Source organism: Nicotiana attenuata, unplaced genomic scaffold (assembly GCF_001879085.1).
Source record: "Nicotiana attenuata strain UT unplaced genomic scaffold, NIATTr2, whole genome shotgun sequence".
In the NCBI taxonomy this organism is placed as follows: Eukaryota; Viridiplantae; Streptophyta; class Magnoliopsida; order Solanales; family Solanaceae; genus Nicotiana; species Nicotiana attenuata.
This window is the reverse complement of record NW_017670523.1, coordinates 68475-92258: the sequence shown is the minus strand read 5'-3', so window position 1 is coordinate 92258 and position 23784 is coordinate 68475. Positions and strand designations below refer to the sequence as shown.

The 23784-nt window shown below is 34.4% G+C and overlaps 1 protein-coding gene and 1 long non-coding RNA gene across 3 annotated transcripts; one reads left to right on the top strand and one right to left on the bottom strand.

Annotated features, from left to right (window-relative positions):
• Nucleotides 1-1649: 1649 nt before the first annotated feature.
• On the top strand, nucleotides 1650-4057 carry LOC109240543. 2 transcript variants are annotated; one of them, XR_002070093.1, is made up of 3 exons: nucleotides 1650-1844; nucleotides 2170-3461; nucleotides 3703-4057. It is a non-coding gene; the product is annotated as an uncharacterized LOC109240543 (long non-coding RNA). The 2 variants fall into 2 exon arrangements; XR_002070092.1 differs by having other exon boundaries at nucleotides 1657-1844; nucleotides 2170-3989.
• A 120-nt stretch (nucleotides 4058-4177) lies between these two features.
• On the bottom strand, nucleotides 4178-8509 carry LOC109240542 (probable WRKY transcription factor 4). The gene is made up of 4 exons (XM_019407194.1): nucleotides 7786-8509; nucleotides 5404-6116; nucleotides 5136-5300; nucleotides 4178-4808 (listed from the first exon to the last, which is right to left on the bottom strand). Exons 1-4 carry the CDS (start codon nucleotides 8221-8223, stop codon nucleotides 4526-4528), a joined length of 1599 nt encoding a protein of 532 aa, XP_019262739.1. The 5' UTR covers nucleotides 8224-8509; the 3' UTR covers nucleotides 4178-4525.
• Between the last annotated feature and the right edge of the window lie 15275 nt (nucleotides 8510-23784).

The window sequence follows — 23784 nt, the reverse complement described above, 5'->3', positions numbered from 1 at the left end:
CTTTTTGTGCCTACAATCATACATGAATTTGATCATGGCAAGACATAGAAATTTTACCAATTCGGGTGGGTATAATTTCTTGCAAACTCCATTAGAGTTATAATCAAAATTTAATGTCTTTACTTGTATCTAAAATCAAATTATAGAATGTCAAGAGTTTAAAAGAGAAAAATAAAGTAAAATACTTACCTTAAATTCACAATTTAATCATGAAGAAAGTTCATGGAACAATTGACAATCATTATGCTCTATCCCAAAGCTTCTACTCAATTGGTTAGAGTCTCGTGCTGATAACGTGTTATGAACAATAAAAGAAGAAGAAAAATATTGCAGAGAAAAGTAGGGAAAGAATTTTTATTGCTTTTGGATGAATTACAATAGAATAGAACCCTCTATTTATAGGGAGATGGCGACTTAGCCACCAAGCAATGAAACCTAGAATCTCTCTAAATATACACATTCACCATAAATACAATTCTATTTATAACAGTATTAAATAATAAACAACCGTTACGTCTTTTTATTGGGAGTCCAAGACGTTACCTCAAATAGGGATGGCAAATGGGGCGGGGCAGGGTAGGGCGGGGCAGGGCAAGCCTTGACCCGTTAAAATTTTGACCCGCCCTGCCCTGCCCCGTTTAGCCTTTTGTCAGAATTTTGCCCTGCCCCGCCCCGCCCTATTAAGCCCTGCCCCGCGCTGCCCCGTTTAGACTATTTTTTTTCATTTTTTTCTCTTTATTTTTTATTTTGCAGTATGCTTTTAATTTCTTTTACCTTTTCAACTTTCTATTTAAATATTTAAAATTGATATGTCAATAAAACTTGTTTGTGCATATTGATTGAATAAATGTAAATATTTTATTAATATTATATAATTTATCAAAGACTAAATTTTTCCTTATATTAATGTTCCACTCCAAATAATAACTAATAGTTTAAATTACTTCTGGAACGGTTAGTTTCCTTTAGTTATCATACTTCTTCTTAAGTTAGTGAACTGTAAAATTGCATGACGAAGCATCACTTCCATTAATTTTCCTTCTTATTTTTTTTTTTTTAAAAATTACAACATTCAGTTTTATTAGTTTTCACTATAATAATAAGCACACCATCATTTTTTTTTATGCAATGTCTTAGTTTAACAATATTAGGATAATCAAGTGTGCGCATAATCTGAAGTTCTCTGTTGTTGTATCTCCTATTCCGTAAGACTTTCTTTATAGCAACAGATTCACGAGTTATACTACAACTGTAAATTACTTGCTCCAACCAATGTATAAATTTTTATCATCATTCGCTAGCATAAAGTAGAATCGTTAATAAACAATTTGATATTTTATAAAACTATTATATTTGCAATTATGCTACTAGTTAACAAATGTTAGCAAGCAAACAAAACAAGTTTTTAATTTAAAAAAGGAAACAAAACGACAAGAATATTTTGAGCCACCAAATCTGTTGAGGCTAAAATAGCAAGAGAAGTAAGCACACACAAGTGAGTTTGAGCTAAAATCATGCCCTACCCCTGCCCTGCCCCATTTACTATTTTTTGAAAATGTGTTTTGCCCCGCCCCGCCCCGCCCTGCCCTGCCCCATTAAGACTTTACCCTGCCCTGCCCTGCCCCGCCCCCGCCCCGCCCCGCCCCGCCCCGCCCCATTTGCCATCCCTAGACCTCAAAGCCGGATAAAAGAACCGTCCCTTGGATATATCTTTTCTTCAACGCGTTACTCTCCCCCAAATAGAAGTCGGCAAACTCGACAAGGCAAATTGGAGCAACTGGTAGCAACCTTTCGATTCGGATTCGGAGTCCCAAAAAATCAGAGGAGAGTTTATGATTTTGCAGGTATTTTTTTTTTTTTTGGCTTTCTGAATTGTCCTGTCTCTTTTTACTCAATTTTTTGTTATTTATTTTCGGAACAATTTAAGAGAATTCTACAACTACTCTAAATATTGAAACTGAAGTGTGAAATGTATCAAATACAGCATAGTTCGTTGAAGTGATTGTCAATCTTTAAATTATTCCAAAAGAAAGGTCTTTTTGTGCTTAGAACGATTTGCTGTTATTATTGGACTTTTCATAGTATTTATCTACGTTATTGTTTTGTTTGAAATGTTGGTTTGATTTGTTTAATTTTGGGTCTATCTGTTGTGATTTGGTGCTATTGCAGGTTCTACATTGCTCTGTCCGATCGTATTGGTGTCTCTACATTGTACTTTGATCTTTATGGTTTCTTTTTTCTTTCTTTAATCCGACAAACATGGAGGATCTGAAAAGTTTTGGTGGCTTAAAATGATAAATCTGTAAGTAAAGTTGGTATTACATTATGTAACTGATGCTTTTACCGATGCCCATAATGCTAGGGTAAAAACTTGTAATATATGTTGGAAGAGCTCAAATGGAACAGTTATAAACGTTCTAAATGGTGATTTTAAAGTATTTGCTTTATTTTTCCTGGCTGATGGCATCTCTAAACTATGACTTACCTGAAAATAGTATATGAAAACTATGGCACTATGATCTTTTGAGAAACACTTCTTTGGCCAAACATACATCTACATGTCCCAGGTATTGTTGATTCTTATACTTGCTGTTGTCATCCCTTATTTATTTCATTTGAACATAAGAAATGATAAGTTGTATAATTGTTTTTTCCATCATTTCTACCAGGTTGGTCTGAACAATATGTATATATAGACATGTTTATGGAGATCAATATCAGCAATTAAAACAGTTATTCAAGGAGTTGAAAGACTCAGGATTTGCTTTTACAAAGTTAATCCTTTAATTATTTTGTACCTATTTAATTGTAATGCTACATGTTTATTTATCCTCTACTCCGAATTTGTTATGATTAGGAATATTGCCCTAATCCATTTAGAAAATGTTTTTTCCTTAACTGTAAACCTTTCTGCAACTCCGGTGGAGTAGCTCTATTCATGTATAACAGAGAAGAGGGTTTCTTTACATGATATTTATTCAAATTTAACTAACGAAATTTCTCAGGCTACACACTGTGTTTTGGTATCACTTTGTTGATTAGTATTAAAATAGCGGGTTTCCCATTTTATTTGACGTAAAACATTTGAATGATACTACTAAAAGCTATAAAAAAGAAAAAGATATTTTATCTTTTATTCTCATGTTTTTCCTTTTCGCTTTAACAATCATTTTTCCACTAATGTGCTACATGGCATGCATTCAAGATGGAATCTGAAAAGATACAACTGATATACTTAATAGATTTATAATATTGTATCGTTTTTTTTTTTAATTCCTGACTGTTTCTTTTATCTTATTTATTTGAATAATATGTATTAATTTCTACAGGCTTCTTATATATATCGTTTACTCGGTACAATTTTATACGTTATACATAGAGTTTGTTTCTAACATATTTTGGATTGGCCGACCAAGTAATTACCTGCACTACAACCGTTGACAAGAACTATAAAAAGATAAGTATGTGTTTCTTCTTATTGTTTATTTTCCTATTTTGTGTCTCTTTCTCTTTTATATAAAAAGATAAGTAATGGGTTTCTCTTATTGTTTTATATATAGCCTTATATATTTGTTTAGCATTTTAAAGAATTTTTAGACTACAAAGGAGACTTATAACATAGATGTTTGGACTAATTATATATATTTCTTATCGCACACCGCGCGAAGCGCAAGCTATTTCACTAGTTTTTGGATAATGCAGGCGCAGAAGCCAGAGGAGCTACCAGAGTTTTGTGCTGCATCCGATTGAATAAGGTTGATTTTGTAAATCACGGCCAGATACCTCAGCTTGTGACTCTTGTTGAAAATTGTGTTGATTGGAATTTAGGGTACAGTTGTAGATGAAAACCTACAATCTTTAGCCACAACTCAAAAGAAAGAAAAAAAAAAACTATGCTGTGAAATGGAAAGTGAACATGTATATTACCAGATTTGAGCTTTTGACTTCAAGAAACTCAAATTTGTATATTAGATACAAAGATTGTACTAGATTAGATTTTCCAACAACTTTATGCACCATTGGTCAAATTCAGACAAAAGGCGAAGCCGATTAAAGATGTTGTAACTCCACCTCCAAAAGTGGTAGAGAGTTACGCCAGCAGGATTGCTAAAAATACAGAAAAGTCTCCCAGAATATTATTACAAAATCTTGAAAAATAGCAAGATAAATCAGATCGAAGGGGTTAACACCAACTGCAACCATGTATATCAATCATCAACCATGTTTGTGCCGCCATAAAAAGCCAAAACATGTTATACAAGAGCATTTACAGAAAGAATACAAATAATATACTACTCTATGCCCTTCTTGAGAAAATTGACAATGTATATTCAATCCACTCCTTGCTCACCTATCATTTTTGGTATCAACAAACTTATATACCATGTTTCCTTCATTTAACTTTGGGTGAGTGAACCAACATTATGACTTCAAATGCACGGAATAGATCCATCTTGAGACAAGTTTGGCAAAAGTTTTTCAGTGGACTCCTCTCTCATTCCTTGCAAGACTGAAGCTCAAAAAATCATGTAACCTGTTCTTCTTTGAACCGTAGCAGTTCTATAGGTTGCTGTTCATTGTTCGAGAAGCCTGTTCTTCTAGTTGCATCCTGTTTATCAACTACGGGGTTGTGTGGCCTCATCTGCGACACAGAATTATTTGCGGTGTTGTGGCTACTGTTCCTAGCTGCAGGCACGTCATGATTATGTTTGCCCTCATATGTTGTTATGACAGCTTTTGGATCACTCGGGGCCCTTTCCACATGTTTCCGTACATTACATCCCTGGCTGGTACATTTGTAATAGCTTCTGCAGAAAATAATATGGTATACTGAATATGTTAGCAAAGCAAAATAACCGATAAGCATCTGGCTATGCATTCACAGAAGTCATCTAGATATCTGATTGGCTTGTTTTCTTCTTGCATGTAAATACAACATGGTCCAACTGTACCACGCAAAATTCAGACTATGAGTTTCAAACAGAGTTCTAATATGATCATGGCAAAAAAAAATGTGTTCAAGCAGAAGAAAGCTTTTCTGACAGTGGCAGGTGATTCAGGAAAGGTAACTTCACACTCATAATGCTTCATAACCAGATATATTCTATTTAGGGTTCACTTAACCATAAATCTACCTTGGATAAGGGTTTCCTTTTACAACTTTCTGGCCATACTTCCGCCATCTATAACCATCGTCCAAAAGATCAACTTCGCTTGTTGTTTGAACAATGATCCTAGGTTCTGCAACTGTCCGGTGAGAAGCAGAAGAAGCTGCTTCTGAAGTCTGTACTTCTATGGCCCTGCAAGGTGCAGTTGTAGAGATGGAGAACAGTGGGTTATGAAGATAGACAAGGCTATAAAAATATTCACTTCAAATATTGTGCCAAGGATGAAGTAAATTACCTTCGCTTAGATTCACGTTCATCATTTCCATCAGCTATAGTCTCAGCATCACCCACTTCCTCACCCTCACTTGATCCGGAGACTTGGTCATGTGTAGCTTGGCTGGATTCTTGATCCTTCATTCTTAATGAATAGGAAGGCATGCTATCCTTGGAGTTGTTCAGAGTTCCTGCCACACCCTCAGAGCTGAGTTCAGATGGCCCCTGAAGATTATAGTTTCCATTTGGATTTCCACTCTCTTTCGAGCGTTTACTAGATTGAGGCGGCTGATGATTGTGCTGGCCCTTATAGATAATCTCAGTTACTTGGCCATCAAGAGACCGCTCAACCTTCTTCTTGACTGGACAATTTGGATGTGTACACTTGTAATAACTACGAGGATATTCACTTCCCTTGACATGCTTCTGCCCATACTTACGCCAGTTGTAACCGTCATCAGCAGGTTTATCAACAGCAGAGGAAACAGGTTCTGACCTCTGATCAGACAGAGAGACTTCAGATGCTTCTTTCATAACATTAGGATCTGATGCAGGAGGCAGTATCTGTTGGTTTGCTGTGGCATTTGAGGTTAGGGACTGGAACTGTGAAAAGGACGGTGCGGGCGCTGCTGAAGAAGACGGATAGTCAGGTTGAATGTGCATTTGAGACTGAGGATGTGCTGCCTGAGCTGTAACTTGAGCAAGGACTTGCTGATGTGACATTCCAAAAGGGCCCTTTATGGTCCAAAAACCATATGTAAATAACATTGAAAAGGCTAATTCAATTTAAACCAATAGCATCATCACCGTACATGTTGCAACAGTTCATTTACAGAGTTCTTTTCCTGCTGCTGATTTAGTCAAGAAAGAAAAGGTTTTTTTTTTTTTGGGTGGTGGTGGTGGTGTGTGTGTTGGGGGGGGGGGGGGGAGGTGTTCGAGAATAGAAGAGAGAAAGAGGATAGCTACTCCTCTAACACGTTCTTTCCAACTAATGAAGTAATTTAGCCTCATGAGATGTACTGTCAGAAGATATAGTATATTATGGACCAACCAAAAAAAAAAGATATGGAATCTCATATCACATATTATCTCAAACTTCAGTATCAATAGCCTCAACTCACACTACCAGACTTAAAGGAATGCCTAAAGGGAATCAGACTGCTCTTCTCCTGTATTAAAGAAAGTTTCCCCATACACTGAAATACAATATTCTCTTAAAGCATAACTCCAACCTAACCAGGGACATAAGAACAGGTCGAGACAATTTACAATCTGTTGATTTGTAAAATTGATACTACTTGGTTATAAGATGTGGAGTAGGAAAAGTAGTGAAAATCTTAAGTTACCATTACCTAGCATGTGACAAAGAAAAATGGTCAAAAGGTAACACAACAAAAGAAAAATGGCATGCTAACATTGCAAGTGTAAACTCATAGTTTGGACTGTAAAGAGGAGCACCAGACATGGTGTTTGACACAGCCATGTGCTTTCCGCTTTGAGAAACAAGAAAATGTCCAAATGACAGTTCCTTCCCCTCTCTAAAAGTACTGGAAATGAAACTTCTTCGATATTTTAGTACATTCTGGCTTTTAAACCAACAAATCTAGGTGTAAAGTTTTTCTCTCTACCTTCTTTTCTCTCACGCAGAAGTCCGCCTATGGCTGCTCGCAAGGACCTGCAGCCCTCTACTGGTGATCAGACCAATCTGCAAATCCTCTAGACATGGAACGTGTTCTTGATACAGTTTTACTTCTTCTTCTAAGGAGAAATTACTTTTTAAACTTCTTCCCTAGAATAGAGAAACAACTTTTACGAATACTCAAAAGCGCACTTATTCAGGCCAAACACTTGAACTCTCCAAAATAAGCAACTTTTTTGAAAAATAAGCACTTATATTTTCCTAGAAGCTTGACCAATCAGGGTTTAAATACCCCAAAGAATCTAGAAAACCCCCATAACCGAAATTATGCTGCAACTCTTAAATCACACAATCCACAAACCACGCTAAGGGTAACATATCCACAAATCAATCAATCATTATGCCTCATTCTTAAATAAATTATGGCCAGCTATATTTTTTATTCCTTTTTTCTTAGGACCGCTCGTGTTTGGGTTTGCTTGTACGCACCTCAACTATATCACCGGGCAACTGTTAATCCCCACCCGGCCATGTACCAAGTAACTTTGCCACCAAAGCATAGACAAATAGAAAGAAATCATCTAATATCTTTTTTTGTCTCTGCTGAGATTGGTTCAGCAATATCAATCACATGTATTCATTCCATTCTATTCAAGTGATTCAATATTCAGATAATTCTCATTATTCTGGCTTAGAACCCTTAGCTAAGTCATATAGTCTATTAAATGCTCATTAAATAAAAAAACTGAAAATTTTTGTAACTACCTGGCCAGGTGAGAACAACAAAGGCGAACCCAGCAAACCGGCCGGACTCAATCCCGGCGGTATAGTAAACATGGGCGATTGAGTAATCACCAGACCGGACGGCCGGTTCTGCTTGAACCCAAAATCCATATCCCCACTACCGGACTCTTTTCCCTTTGAAATAGAAACTGTCGTCTCTGGTGGAGGGGGAAAACCCTGTCGTTGACCGGAAAAATCCGCCGGAGATGCCATAGCGCCGGCGAGGAGCTGGGAGAAGGAAGGGTACTCCGATGCCGGATCAGAGAAGAAGCTGGAAACAAGGGTCATCGGACCCGGGCTGATACCACCCGGCCCGCCCATAAACAAATTTTCCACTGAAGCACGCGGTGGTAAAGTAATAGTGGGCCGCATCGGAGCCCTTGACAATGATGCTGATGATGATGCTTCGTTCTCAGCCATTGATTTTGATTACTTTGACCTTCACTTGTTATGAGTTTTTACACAAAATCGTATAGAACAAAAAAAAACCAATCATTACATTTCTTGCTTGTTCTTTTTTCCTCTCTCTGTACGCTGATCAACTTTAGTTATTGTTGTTTCTCTCTCTAGAATAGAAATGATAAGTATAGAGAGAGTAAGGGACGGGAGAAAGCTGGGGGTGGCTATGCCGATTTCAGTTTCTTTCTTTCACTACTCTACATAAGAAGGAAGAAAGAAAAGCTTTTAGATCTGTTTTTTCTTTTTTCTTTTTCCTTTTGTTTTTTTAATTCCACGCAGCAGATACGAAAATGAAGGGCTTTTGCTGTTGTGCTGATTTTTCTTTTCTACTTCTTTTATTCCCTTTCTTCTATTTTTTTGTTCTTTTTTGGGTCTAAAAATATTGGATTAATTATAAAATGTGCGATGACAATCATAGCCCCAAATGATAAATTGGATAATTGTACACCTTAGTAAAATTGATCTAATTTTTAAATGATTTTATTATCACCATAAATTTGAAATCAATATTATCTTCTGACTAGTTGAAAAAAAAAAGTATATTAAAGCAGAAGGTTATGAAATGCAACCGGATCACGGACAAACAAAGGGAAATGTATGCACCTACTTACGTTAATTTATCATAATTAAGTAATAAAATTAACGTAAAAATAGATATTAGTTAAATACAATTAAGTGAATATTTATATACACTTATAAGTAATAAAATTAGACAAAATAGCAGAATAATGCACTTCATGAGTTAACCTTGCACTATTTTAGCTCAGTTATGAGTTAGCAAATGTGTAGCCAAATATCAATAAGATCTTTTCTTTTCTCATTCCCTCTAATTATAACAATCTCATTTATTCCTACCTACCCCTATTGTAGCTCTCTCCTTATGTTTCACCCATAAATATTTAATTTAATTAATAAAAAAGAATCATATGCAAACAGAAATCAGTTCCCCATTTTTAGTGTAACCATTGATCGAGACACTCAGTCAACACTCATTCGTGCCTTCTTCTATAACCAATACTTCTTCAATTTTTTTTTTGATTTTGTATATCTTCAGGTTTATACATACCTATCACAACTACAAAACGCAAAAACAGACGCGAGAAACTTAAAATCTCATCTCCTTTAATGCTAATCTTGATAAATTTCGATTATGATTTTGTGAGAAATTTGGAGTGGGTATTGTTTGAACTTATAGAAATAGTCTAAGTAGGTTGTATACAAAGTTTGAAGTTATTTGCTGGAGATTTGGACTAGTTTTATATAAGAATTGCAAGTGAAAATCGTACAAAAATTTCGTCAGAGATGCTTATACACTTTTGTACAATGTTATACACTTTTATACAAAGAGGTACATTATGTATATAGTTGTATAAAAGTGTATAAAGATGTATAANTCCCTCTAATTATAACAATCTCATTTATTCCTACCTACCCCTATTGTAGCTCTCTCCTTATTTTTCACCCATAAATATTTAATTTAATGAATGAAAAAGAATCATATGCAAACAAAACTGAAAAGAAAAATTAGTTCCCCATCCAGTCAACACTCATTCGTGCCTTCTTCCATAACCAATACTTCTCTGTTTTTTTTTTTTAAAATTTTGTATATCTTCAGGTTTATACATAACTATCACAACTGCAAAACGCAAAAACAGACGCTAGAAACCTAAAATCTCATCTCCTTTAATGCTAATCTTGTTAAATTTCGATTATGATTTTGTGAGAAATTTGGAGTGGGTATTGTTTGAACTTATTAGAAATAGTCTAAGTAGGTTGTATACAAAGTTTGAAGTTATTTGCTGGAAATTTGGACTAGTTTTATACAAGAATTGCAAGTGAAAATCGTACAAAAATTTCGTCAGCAATGCTTATACACTTTTATACAAAGAGGTACAGTATGTATATAATTATATAAAAGTGTATAAAGATGTATAATCACAGAGTAAAAATATTCTTGATACACTATGTATATAGGTGTATAAGAAGAATGAGAAGAAGAAGAAGAAGAAGAAGAAGAAGAAAATGCGAGAAATTCACCAAATACCTGTAAATAATGCATCAACCTTGGATATAATAGTGTATAAGTTGTGTTTATACACTATTATATACTATTTATACATTATTATGCAAATGAATCCTATCAATGGAGCTTCACGTGTTCTTCTTCTTCCTTGGGCATCTTCTGAAATTTAACTCAAATATAACCTAAAGCTACTCCAAAACACTTGAAATTTAAGTTTTGAACACATCTTGATGATTCCAATCAATTGAGACAACACTCATTCCAAACAACTAACAAATCGGAAAACTCAATTTCTGAAATCGAATCTTCGTACCACTTGTAATGGTGACTTTTATTTTTCAAATCCTTATTTAACCATTGAAATCCGGAAAAGAATTGAAGGAGAATAACAATAGTAGAGAAATTTTGTGGTGCAAAGGCTGATATGGGAAGGAGAAGAAGAACGAAGAAAAAAGGGGAACGAAGAAAAAAGGGGAACGAAGAAATAAGGGGTTGGCTAACTGGTGAAAATTAATTTTCAGATTATGTACAACCTGGGCTATACTGAGTAAGGGCTTCAAACATGGGCCGTTTTCTGATGGGTTGTTGGGCCAAAGGACAAGGGATGTAATTCTCCCATAAAATTAAGAGAAATTTTCATAAAGCACTATCTTTTAGTGGTAATTAGCTATTTATAGATACCATTTGCTATATTACGGAATGTAGATGCCTTTTCTGTTGTTATAAGATGTATTTGATGTATTTAAGCTAATGTATTCATGAATACAGTAACAAAAATAGGCGTGAATCAGGGAAGTCCAGCTAATCAGTTGTTGTATTCGACTGTATTCATGGCGTGAAACATGGGATTACAGCTGGACAGATTATTGTATTCGACTGTATTCACGGCGTGAAATAGGGGATTACACTGTTTTTAAACGGAAAGTGAATCAATTAACATAATAGACTCCTAATATAACTCAACAAACTCAATTATAACATACAAAATTTGTATTTCCAGCTATAAAAAAAAATTCTCAACCGAAAAATACCCCAAAAACATAGCAATCTTCAGAAAAATTATATATTACATCTGAATACATAAATTATATTAATTAAAAAAATATATGAATACATTTATGGCATATAGCGAGACAGTGAATACAATGAAATACATAGAATACAGCGGGATACATTGAAATACAATGAAAAAAGATAGTGAGTACAATAAAATACATAGAATACAGCGAGATACATTGAATTACAATGAAGAAAAAAACAATGAATACAATGAAATACATGAAAATACAGCGTGATACGTTGAAAATATATTGAAATATATTAACAGAAAATCAAGTTGCTCAGCCCCAAACTCCGTCGTCTTTGTTTAAGAACAAACCCTAATTTCCGGTGAATCCGTCGTCGAGCAAAAACCCTCAACTCTTTCGCCTTTCTCTCTCTTTCTCTTCACCAAAAATCCCTGTAACTCATCAGAACAAATTTAAAGAATGGAAAACCCTAGGCTTGACCGAGTTGGGGTGAATTGATCTACTAGAACTCGTGTAACATTACTGTTGTTGTATATTTCCTTTTCAACGTAAACACTACTGTTGTTGATCTACTAGAACTCGTGTAAACCCTAGGCTTGACCGAGGTGAATGGCAGAAGTGGCGGCGGAAGGAGGAGGAAGGCGGGAAGAGGTGGTGCGGCCGAGAGAAGTGAATTAGATTGAGCATGTGTTTCCAGGGAATGGGGGAAGAGAATGACATGTATCAAAGAAGAGAGAGAAAGAAAATAGTGTAACTGAATAGCGTATTTAGTGGCTTAGGGGTAGGAGGTAACATTTGCTAAAATTAACGTAAAATTAACACTTATATACATATATGAGTCACGGGACAGAGGTGCAGAAAATTTTACTCAAATTCGTAATTCGTACTTGTTTATTTCGATTTTGATTTGCTGAGTTTTTCAATGTTTTGTTACATGAAATACAAATTCAATCAATTCAATGTACTTTATAAAATTCGTCGTTAAGTTAATAATATATATATTAGCGAAAGTAAAATGAATGGACGAACCTATGATTTAATGTAGTATCCTTATCTGAAAAGTTATCTCCATGATATATGTATGGGTCAGAATCTGACCTTACGGTAATTAACGGAGTTAATCTCCTCTTGAGCTAATTCATAATTAATAAGTGATATGGCCACTTATTTATAAGAGGATTCGACTCTTGTCCGATGGAATCAACGAGGGCACGGTCCATTCATTCCCCCACGGGTACGGAACCTCAGCGTGGCCACGGTCATTTATTGCCAGCTCACGAAGCTCACATCTATAAATACTAAGAGTGGAAGCCCTAGAAAGGGGCTGCTTCTTCACTACTATAGACAGGAGAGAAAAGGGAAAAATATACCTATCTTATGGGGAAGAGAAAACACCATTGTAAGGCTCTGAACCTCTTCATGGAGAGGCAGACCAAACAAATATTATCAATAAAGGCTTTTAATGTTTCTCCCCCTAATTCTGAGTACTTATTTTCGTTTCTTTCATTTGGTCCAATGGATTATTACGATTTGCTATGATTTTCCCGTGATTATTTGTATTGTTTTGTACTCATAAGATATGTGATAACTTTTGAGCAAACAATATATATGATTATCCACTTTTCGTCAATGTAACAATAATGTCACATTTTTATGTGCCTGCAGTTTAATCTAGTTTCAATAATTAAGTAGATAAACTAATATTGATTCCTAAAACAGTTTGATATAGAAAAGTCAATTTGAAGCATATAAAATAAAAAGCGCTGCTTAATTATAGTTGGGGTTTTATCCATGAACTTCGCGAAATAATTTAGATTAAACTACTCAAACGCATAAATAAAACAGAGTGAGCATTAATCAATTACACGTACTTCAAAAATATTACTAGCCTATTACCAATGCTATTTATGATACCACCAAGTCGGCAAAAAGAAATACTCCATTAATTGTCCACTTTTGATTTTGCACTCTCATTAAAAAAAATAAATGAGGCATATATTTTACAATTTTACTCATAATAATGATAGTATTTCTAAAAGTCTTGAGAAATGATTTGAGGAATAAGTAGTGATAACTGATAAGAGTAAAACTGAGAAAAAAAATTGTCTTTCTCTTAATTTAGTATAGTAGACAAGTAAAAGTAAAAATGCATTTTTAATATAGTGGACAGTAAAAATGAATGGAAGGATTGGTAACAAAGTTGGAACAATGAACTAACACTTTGTTGTTGGCCTTTGGGCGTATAATTACGATAGATTTAACTAACAAACTTTATTTTTCGTAAAAAGGTGTACGGGCGTCCTATTTGGTCGCCCCCATTTAACCTATAATTATTTTTAAATTTTTTTTTTTAACTTGTACCCCCTATTTAAACAAGTCCAGACCTTTTTCTCCTCTTTCTTCTTCTTCTTCTCCTTCTTTTTCTTCTTCTTCTTCTTCTTCTTCTTCTTCGTGTAACAGTGATTTTATATGGTGTTTGTGAACATATTTTAAGGTAGGTTATGATGTTTTACAGTGGTGAGCTGTTGTGGCGCATTATTTTTTACTATTGCTTAGGGCTTCTTCTTTTTTTTTTTTTTAATTACAATAGGTTCGTTAGATTTATTGTTGTTTTGACAAATTGATTATTGGAGTTTGTTCTTGATGATATTTGGAGGTTATGTTTCAAATTTCAGCTCATTTGGAGTAGATTTAGTATATTAGATTGTTAAAATTCGAAGAATAAATTTCTGTTTCTATGCAATTTGCACTTCTGGCCTATTTGTCCTTAGTGCATGAAAACGTTAGTTTCACTTCAGCCCTTTTGCCTTAAGTGCATTTGAAGTTCAATTTTTCACTTCAGACTTATTGGCCTTAAATGTAGGAAAACGTTTGTTGCACTTCAGACCTTTTGGCCTTAAGTGCATCTGAAGTGCAATTTTCACTTCAGATTTATTGTCCTTAAGTACATGAAACCATTGGTTGCACTTCAAACCTATTTGACCTTAAGTGCAGATGGCGTTCAATTTTTCACTTCAGACTTATTGGCCTTAAGTATAAAAAATGTTTGTTGCACTTCAAACCTTTTGGCCTTAAGTGCATCTTAAGTATAATTTTTCACTTCAGACTTATTGGCCTTAAGTGCATGAAACAATTGGTTGCACTTCAGATTTATTTGGCCTTAAGTGCATCATCTGAAGCGCAATTTTTACTCCAGGCTATTTTTTTTTCTAACTTCAGATCCGATAAGTCTGAAGTTGATCATAAAATGAGTAGGCTTACAAATTTATTTATTTTTTGCAAAGTAGGTATAGGTTCAATTGTAACCCCAAAATCGAGTTTAGATGCAAAAACCCAATCATTCTTCCCCGTGTTTTGTGTTGCTTTTTTCATTTATATCTTCCTTGCTTTCTGAATTTCGTTGCGAGATACTCCCTCGGATCCACTTTAATTGATTCTTTAACTATTTTTACATATATATTAAGAAATCTATTTTTTAGCATTAATTAACAATAAAACTGATCGTATTAACCTTAATTTATTCATTGAAAATATAACAAATACTCCTAAGCTCTCCAAGGACACTTTGGAAAAAAAAAATTATTCCTCCTTAATATCTAAAAAAAATTAAATATTATAAACCACAAAAAAAAGGCCAAACAAATAATTAAATTTAGCCAATCGTAAACAGCAAGACCGACTCTTTTTCAATTAAGTTGATGAAGAAGTAACTTGGAAATAATAAATGACAAGAATGAGACAAAACAACAGGCAGCATTTCGATTTGTGTACCGATCTTATCATTGAGTGAAGTAAGAAACTAATTGCATGTTCAACTCCACCCAAAAAGAGAGGAGTATTTCTCCATTCTCATATTTAGCCGAAAGACATGCAATCATCACATCACAAAGAAGAAATACTCCCCTCCCCCCCACCCCCAAAATTATCGAGTAATTGAAATTGATGTAATTATTAGGATAGTAATTACACAATTTAATGCTTCCTCCAGTCTAAAATAAGTAATTTTTTGGCCTTTTTTTGTGGTCCAAAATAAGTGATTTTTCCAAATTACAAGAGTGAATTAATTATTTTTTCCTACATTGTCCTCGGAGTAAATAGTGTTGGAATATGTGTTATGAGTGTTTATGTGAGATAGTAAAGGTTAATATGGTCAATTCCATTCCTAATTAATGCTAAAAGGTGAATTTCTTAATTTGTGTGAAAACATCCAAAAAATCACTAATTTTGGACCGGAGGGAGTAGTTACATAATATTATGATTATGACGATCTGTTTGTTTGTCATAATATAATTATAAATGTATTATTTGATTGCACAAGTGTAATTACATAATTAGATTAAATTTTAAATATAAAATTAATTATCAAAAAAATAAAAGTTAAGATTTAACAAATAAATGCATTTTTAAATGATATTAAATTTTGTCATTTAAGATACATAGTGTTTCTTAAAAAAATATATTAGTATCATATATTTGTAACTAATAGTATAAAAATAATTGACATATATTTTTATTAATAATATTTTACTTTAATTAGTTAAAAAATTAAAATTACATATTTTATAAGAATATTACGGACTGCATGTTTGATAAAAAAAATTAATATTTATAAATATAATGCCATAATATTACTCAATATTTTACGAAAAATTATCTATCAATTCTAACTGAAAAGGGATGGCATGCAATTTGAATTTATAAGTCACTATATGCCAAATATATTAATGACTCATTGTTTCTAATATTTGGAGGTGTTATTTCAAAACTAGAATAATAACACAAATGTATTAAATGAAGAAAAATATAGGAGTAACTACATGGAATCACAAAAATAGAGGGTGAAAAATAAAAATAGTATTTAAGTATTAAAAAATAATCTATCATTTTAACATAGTTAAGTTTGCATACAATCCAATAACAAAGTTCAACTTTAATAACATCACTCATTGTAAGTCAAGTTTGTGGATGAATTATTCCTTCTAAGATTACAAGGTATAATTTTAAATAATAATAATAATAATAATAATATAGATATGTGTATTAAAAAAAATAACATATGAGAAGTTATGTAGAAACACGTGAAGTAAAGGTTAAGAAATGAGAAATAAGGAAACAAAAGATAAATAATGTAAAAAGAATAATATTTGAAAAGAAAAGAATTTAGAAAGCTAAAATAAAAAATAAACTAAAAAGATAAAAGAATAGAAATGAAAAGTAAATTAAAAAGAAAAGAAAGAGATTAAAAAAATAACCATTTACCTATACCATGTAATTACCAGCAATTCTTAGCCCCATCTCCCCCCACCCCACCCCCTCCTCCCGAGAATTGGAGAGTGTAACTACAGCCCCTCAATTACACCCAATTACATGCTGACCAAGTAATTACTTGATAGACAAACATGCCAAAACTGTGTAATTATACCCAAATTCGATTACATGGTGGCTTTTCAAACAGGCCTTTACTTGTCCACAATAGACTTTACACGTCCCTTAAGAAATAATAAATGAAGTACATATTTTACCACAATACCTACAATAATGATAGTATTTTAAGAAGTCTTGGAAAATAGTTTAAGGAATAAATAGTTAATAATAAGGGTAAAACAGAAAAGAAAAAAAACTTAATTTTCTCTTGATTTAATAAAATGAATAAGTAAAAATAAAAAAATATTTTTAGTATAGTTGATAAGTAAAAGTGAACGAAGAAAGTACAAGAATCCACTTTTTTTAAAGAAGAACATGCATTCTTTCTTTTTTTGGGTAATACAAATTACTAACTTTTTTTGTTCCAAAAGAAAGCGTTTATTATTTCATTAACGATATCATATGTCCAAAGTGTTTAAAGCATGATTTACAAACCAATTGGGAACATAGTTTCCCAAAAGACTCCTTGTAGCTAGAGGGTAGTCCAGATTTTAAATTTATGGGTTTTGAACTTATTATTAAACTTATAATTTATTTTAGTTAATGGGTTCGTAGTTAAATTTATAAATGTTTAGTGGATTTTTTAATACAAATACATAGTCTAAACAAATTTATTGAGTTCGTCGGAACTGTATCTACTTCTGTAGCTCCACCTCTGCTGGTACAAAGAAACTGAAAAGGAAAAAATGGACGCAAGATTCTATTTCAGGGGATTATGAACAAATTAAATATAAAAGTTTTGATTTAGTTGTGCCTTCCGTCAAGTTGGAGTCCCTCTTAAAAGTTTTCACTTCTTGTACTTTCCCTTTCTTACAAGAAAGAAGAAAATAAAAATTAAGAAGTTATAAGTGGGGGTTGTACTTGTACCCATTATGCTTTGCAGAACCAATTTAGCGCACATTGAAATTAAAAATGATAAAAATAGGAAAGGAGAACAATAAGCGTGATACTTTACCTCTCCTGCTATTAGGGGTGGACATTTGAGCAGTTCGGATTAAATATAAAATTTCGGTTTGGATTTTCAGTTTTCGGATAGAAGAAATGACAATTCAAATCCAATCCAAATAAATTCGGATTGGATTGATTTTAAGTTCGGTTTGGATATTTTGGATTTTCGGTTTGAGCTTATAAGTTGAAATGTTTCTTCTTTTTACAAAAATGAATATCCAAATGAAGTACTCATATTAAATTGCCTGAAAAGTTACTCATTCTCACCGCAATCATCCAAATAAAGTATTCAAGTAATGAAATTACTATCAAGAAAATGCAACAGAGACATTAGTACGGCCGATAAGAAGTAGTAATAGTAAAATCATGCCCAAATAGAAAGCATTCTGATAGTAACTTACACTACTAGAAATTCGACAAAAACCGACCAACTTTGGTCGGTAAAAAACCCGGCCAAAAAGCGACCAAAGTTGGTCGGTTTTTCAAAATATTTTAATTTTTAATTTTTTTGTTACGAAACCGACCAACTTTGGTCGGTTTTCTTTGGCGCAAAAATGCGGGAAACTAGTTTTGAGTCCCGTGAAATTTATTTTTCAAGAAACCGACCAACTTTGGTCGATTTTTGCAATTAAAATAAATAAAAATTAATATTAAAAAAACCGACCAACTTTGGTCGGTAAATTCGGCCGGTCATTTTAAAAAACCGACCAACTTTGATCGGTGATTTTATTTTTTAATAAAACCGACCAACTTTGGTCGGTTATTTTCGTGCGAAAATACAATTAAAGAGTATAAATAAATAAAAAGACAATCTTAAAACAAAATGCACCAATGGTCTAGTGGTAGAATAGTATCCTGCCAAATACACACCCCGGTTCGATTCCCAGATGGTGAATCTTTGATTACATAATTAAAATACCGACCAACTTTGGTCGATTTTTTTTGCAATAATTTTTTTTTTTGAATTTAATTTACCGAGCAACGTTGGTCGGTAATTTCCGACCAACTTTGGTCGGTATACTAAAGCGACCACCAAAATACCGTCCAAGCGTATTTGGTCGCATTTTGGTCGGTAATTGGCCATAACCGACCAAAATTGGTCGGTTTTTTTGGTCGCTAATTACCGGATTTCTAGTAGTGTTAGTAATTAATATTGCATATATGAAATAATAACTTACGGATAGGATATTGAACTTATTATTATTGGCATATAGATAATGAACTAAATATAAAGTATAAAATTTTCGAATTCGGATATCCAAAAATCCAAAGTACCAAATCCAACATCCAATCTGAAATCCGGAAAATTTGAATATTAAATCCAAAATCCAATCCGTAATCAGAAAATCCAAACAAAATATCTAAAAAATTTGAATTTCAGTTTGGATTTCGGATTTGTCCAACCTATGCCCACCCCTACTTGCTACCATTAATTCCCGAGTTTAAGTTTTATCATGCAGGGTAAAAAGTATTTATACAATCAAGTTATTTAAAAAATAATTGTATGTAACTCTATTTAATAGAGTTATAATTAGTAACCTAAATAAAGAATAAGTAAGCTATTATGCTAAGTGAAATGATAATGATTGTGTAAAAAGGTTATTATATTCTCAGTTTTAATAACGTAAATCCTTCATTTCTAGCCATATTAAAAATATAAGGAACAAACTAATTAAAAAAAAAGAATTTTAACTTAAGATACACTAATCATATATAAAAAAGGCTTTTAACATATTTAGTTGTTCGGTTGAAAATAATTGCAACCGCTAGCTAAATATACAAATATATAAGCTGATTATGTATAAAATATGTTTAATATACCAAAAATATACATTTGTCGACTATACAATGTAAATTTTCCTATAAAAAATTTACATTAATAGATACTTTATTTTTCACTTTATTTATTAGTTGTCTTTTACATTAATAAGGTACATACTTTATTTTTTCACGTTATTTTTAGTTGTCTTAGGTGACATGACAGGAGGACCAAAAAAGGGCAGTCGGGTACACTAAGCTCCCGCTATGCGCGGGGTTCGGAGAAGGGTCGGATCACAAGGATCTACTATACGCAGCCTTACCCTATATTTTTGCAAGAGGCTGTTTCCACGGCTTGAACTTGTGATCTTCTGATCACTTAGAAGCAACTTTACCAATTACGTCAAGACTCCCTTCCCAAAGGAGGACCAAAATTCCTCAAAATTCAAATAAAATAAGAGAGATCCACAAAGTTGGAATTTGGCAAGTTGGCTTCAAATTGAGTAGAAAAAACAGAGGTAGGCATGATATATGGATATGTCCTATATATCCGGTTGGTAGTTGAGCAATCATTACGTAGAATAAAAGCACAATTATCCTATATTTGTTAGATCACTTTTTCAAATGGGATAATGCTTTTATATTCCACGTTTTTTGTTAGTGCTAATGGACAACCCCCTTATTTGGGCTCCACCAAACACTTCCATTTATCATTGGTTTTTTTCACTTTTAAAATAATTCTACTTTGAATTTTAATTGGAACAATGCATTTTAAAGCTTACAAATATGTCTAGTATTTATTTTAGACTCGACTAATTCGAATTCACGTTGGAAAGTTCTACTTTGAAACGTAAAGTGTTATCAAAAGCAACTTCATATCTAGGTTGAACCCGAAAGAAACATTTAGAGCTCGTTGGTAGGAGGTATTAGAAAAAATAATGCAAGCATTAAAACTATGCATTACTAATATCTTGTTTGGTACAATTTTTCAACCTGTGTATAACTAATACAAGTATTAGTTATACATCATACTTGGCATTATCCTATGCATAAGTAATGCATAGAAAACTATGGCATTAGTAATACCAAGGCTTTAATGCATGCATTAGCATGGTTAAAGACAAAATTATCCTCAAAGTCCCTTAAAGCTAGAGAATATGGAGGGCATTTTTGTAAGCAACTATTTTTCTTAAAAATTATACTATGCATTTTAATTTTAATACACCACACCAAACAATAGATAAGAAATAATATCTGCATAACTGATGCTTGCATTACTAACTCATGTATTACTAAAACATCTTATTCCGCACTATTCTTATACACCCTACCAAACGACCCCTGTGATGGTTGCCCAGCCTTGTAATCCAATTAACTAGTTTCTAGCAGTTACTTTATACTCTTGTTTAAAACGTGATTTGCTATAGCTTTAGCTTACTTTGGGAACACTCTCGAAACCATTGAACTCTCCTTTTTCTCTTTACCTGTTTTAGTGATCAAAAACATCGTTATACGCTTGTACCGTAACGATCTGCTACAAAAGTCGAAACATAATTTACCATATAGGAACAGACAATTGTTTCCTTCTGACGACCCAAAGGGTCATCACCTGTATTCCTACTCACTTTGTATTTCTGAGGCCGTGAAAACCTCACTTGGGGGTTGCCTCGAATTTGTGTGCGCAGTCCGGGCGCGTAGCCGGAACGTTTAAATATGAATTTGTGAGAAAGATAATAAAAATTTGATGTTTTAATTGATTAAGTTTGACTTCGGTCAACGTTTTGGGCAAACGGACCCGAACTCGTGATTCGACAGTCCCGGAGGGTCCGTAGGATAATATGAGACTTGGGGGTGTGCCCGGAATAAAATTCCGAGGTCCCGAGTCCGAGGAATGAATTTTTACGTGAAATTGTTTTCTGAAAATAATTAAAGAAATTGGAAAGTGATATTCGTTTAGAAGACTGTGGTATCGGGCTCGTATTTTGGTTCCGACGCCCGGTACAAGTGTTATATGTGGTCTAAACAATTGCTGTAAAGTTTGGTTAAATTTGGACGTCATTTGACGTGTTGTGAGCTAGAAAAATATAAACTTGATGTTCTATGGAAATTGGAAGGAAATCATGGGTATTCAGGCCCAATTTGATGATTCATGATGTTGATTGGGCGATTTGATCGCACGGATGAGTCCGTAGTATGTTTATGAGTTCATTTGCATGTTCGGTTTGGAGCCTCGAGGGCTCGGGTGAGTTTTGAGTGGGTCCCGAAAGGTCTTAGGCTTAGAAACATTCTGCAGTTGCAGGTTCAGGGGTTGCAGGCCCCCAGCGCGCCCGCGGTCAATTCCGCGCGGTCAGCGCTGGAAGCCGCGCGGCCGCGGTACATTTCTGTGCGGTCCGCGTGGCTTGGGTTCAGAGGGCCAAGGGGTAAGTCGACCAGCGCGGCCGCGCACCAAATCAGTGCGGTCCACGCTGGGTAGGTTCAGAGAGTCACTTTTTCTTCCGTTCCTCGGCGCGGCCGCGGTGCACTTTTGTGCGGTCCGCGCTGAGCCTTCAGTAAAGTATAAAAGGTCGGGATTTTCAGTTATTTCTCATTTTTCCAAAACCCAAAACACAAGAGGCGATTTTTCAAACGATTCTTCTTCTCCAAAACGATTGGTGAGTGATTTCTAACTCATTTTCCTTACTCCTTAACATCTTTAAACATAATTTCAAACTTCAAAACAAAGATTTTAATGGGGAAATTGGGAATTTAGGGTAGAACCTAGGTTTTCTAAAATTGGGGGGTTTTGGACCTCAATTCGAGGTCCGATTCCAAAATAACTTACATATTTGAGTTCATAGGGGAATGGGTAATCGGGTTTTGGTTCGAACCACGGGTTTTGACCACGTGGGCCCGGGGGCATTTTGGGAAATTTTGAGTAAAACTTTGAGAAAACTTTTCATGCATTCAAATTTATTCGATTAGCATTTGTTGATACACTCAAGTAATTTGTGACTAGATTCGAGCGGTTTGGTGGTGAATTCGAAGGGTAAAGCGATACTAGAGGCTTGAGTTGAGTTGGAGCATTTGAGGTAAGTGTTTGACCTAACTTTGGTTTGAGGGAATAGGATTAGAGTATTATTTGCTAATTGCTAAATGTTGAGTACGGTGTATAGGCATGGTGACGAGTATCTATACACCGGTGTCTAGCATGACCGTGGGTCTTTATTTGTGCTTAATTGGGATTCTGTAGTGACTCTTCCTTGTTAATTGATGGTTCCTATATGATATGAAGAGAATGAGAAGGAAACATGATGTGCAAACTCTTTGGAGCGTTGACTCGATTTTTGACTTGATTAAAAAGTAAGAAATGAACGTAAGAGAAAGAGATGTGATTATTCCCTTGCCGGGACGTGTAAGTTATTGTTGTTGCTCCCTTGCCGGGATTTAACTGCTTAGTCGTATTCTCCCTTGCCGGGAAACCACTTATATATTATGAAATGGGATCGTGTGGCACGCTGACCACTTATATATTATGAAATGGGATCGTGTGGCACTCCGACCACTTATATATTATGAAATGGGATCGTCTGGCACGCCGACCACTTATTTATTATGAAATGGGATAGTGTGGCACGCCGACCACTTATATATTATGAAATGGGATCGTGTGGCACGCCGACCACTTATATAGATTATGAGATCTGATGTAGTTTCGTGTTTACTTCTGATAAGTTGTTTTCATCTGTATTTCCCCTAAGCATGTCCCCTCCCCGCCTTAATTGGTATTTTCTGCTGTTATTTCGTTGCACTTGTATATACATATATATCTGCACAGGTTGTTTTTGGTAGGTCCTGTCTAGCCTCGTCACTACTTCGCCGGGGTTAGGCCAGGCACTTACCAGCACATGGGGTCGGTTGTGCTAATGCTACACTCTGTGCATCTTTTTGCACAGATCCAGGAGCAGCTTTTGGGCCTCAGCAGTAGGATTTGATCGGGAGCTGACTTCAGTCCAGGGACTTTCGAGGTAGCCTAGCTGACGTCCGCAGGCCGGAGTCCCTTCTATGTTATTAGTTTGTTTTCCTTGTACCGAGACAAACATTGATGTACTTCTATTCAGACTTGTTTTTAGTACTCTTTAGTAGTTCGTGAGTTAGTGACACCGTATCTGGGTAGAGTTGTATTTAAACTTCCGCATTTGGTTTTCAGTTATCTATGTCTTTAAGACTTTCGCTTTTATTTAAATGACTCGTTTTATTTATATCGTTGAGATGTTATCAGAAAATGTTTTAATACTTGGCTAGCCTAGCTCCGACAGTAGGCGCCATCACGACTCCCGATGGTGGAAAATCTGGGGCGTGACA

Coding starts and splice junctions, on each gene's coding strand:
- LOC109240542 (XM_019407194.1), bottom strand. CDS start 8,223: ATGGCTGAGAACGAAGCATCATCATCAGCATCATTGTCAAGGGCTCCG. Junction 6,117..7,785: donor TGTTGTTCTCACCTGGCCAG/GTAGTTACAAAA, acceptor TGGACCATAAAG/GGCCCTTTTGGAATGTCACA. Junction 5,301..5,403: donor GAACGTGAATCTAAGCGAAG/GTAATTTACTTC, acceptor TGCACCTTGCAG/GGCCATAGAAGTACAGACTT.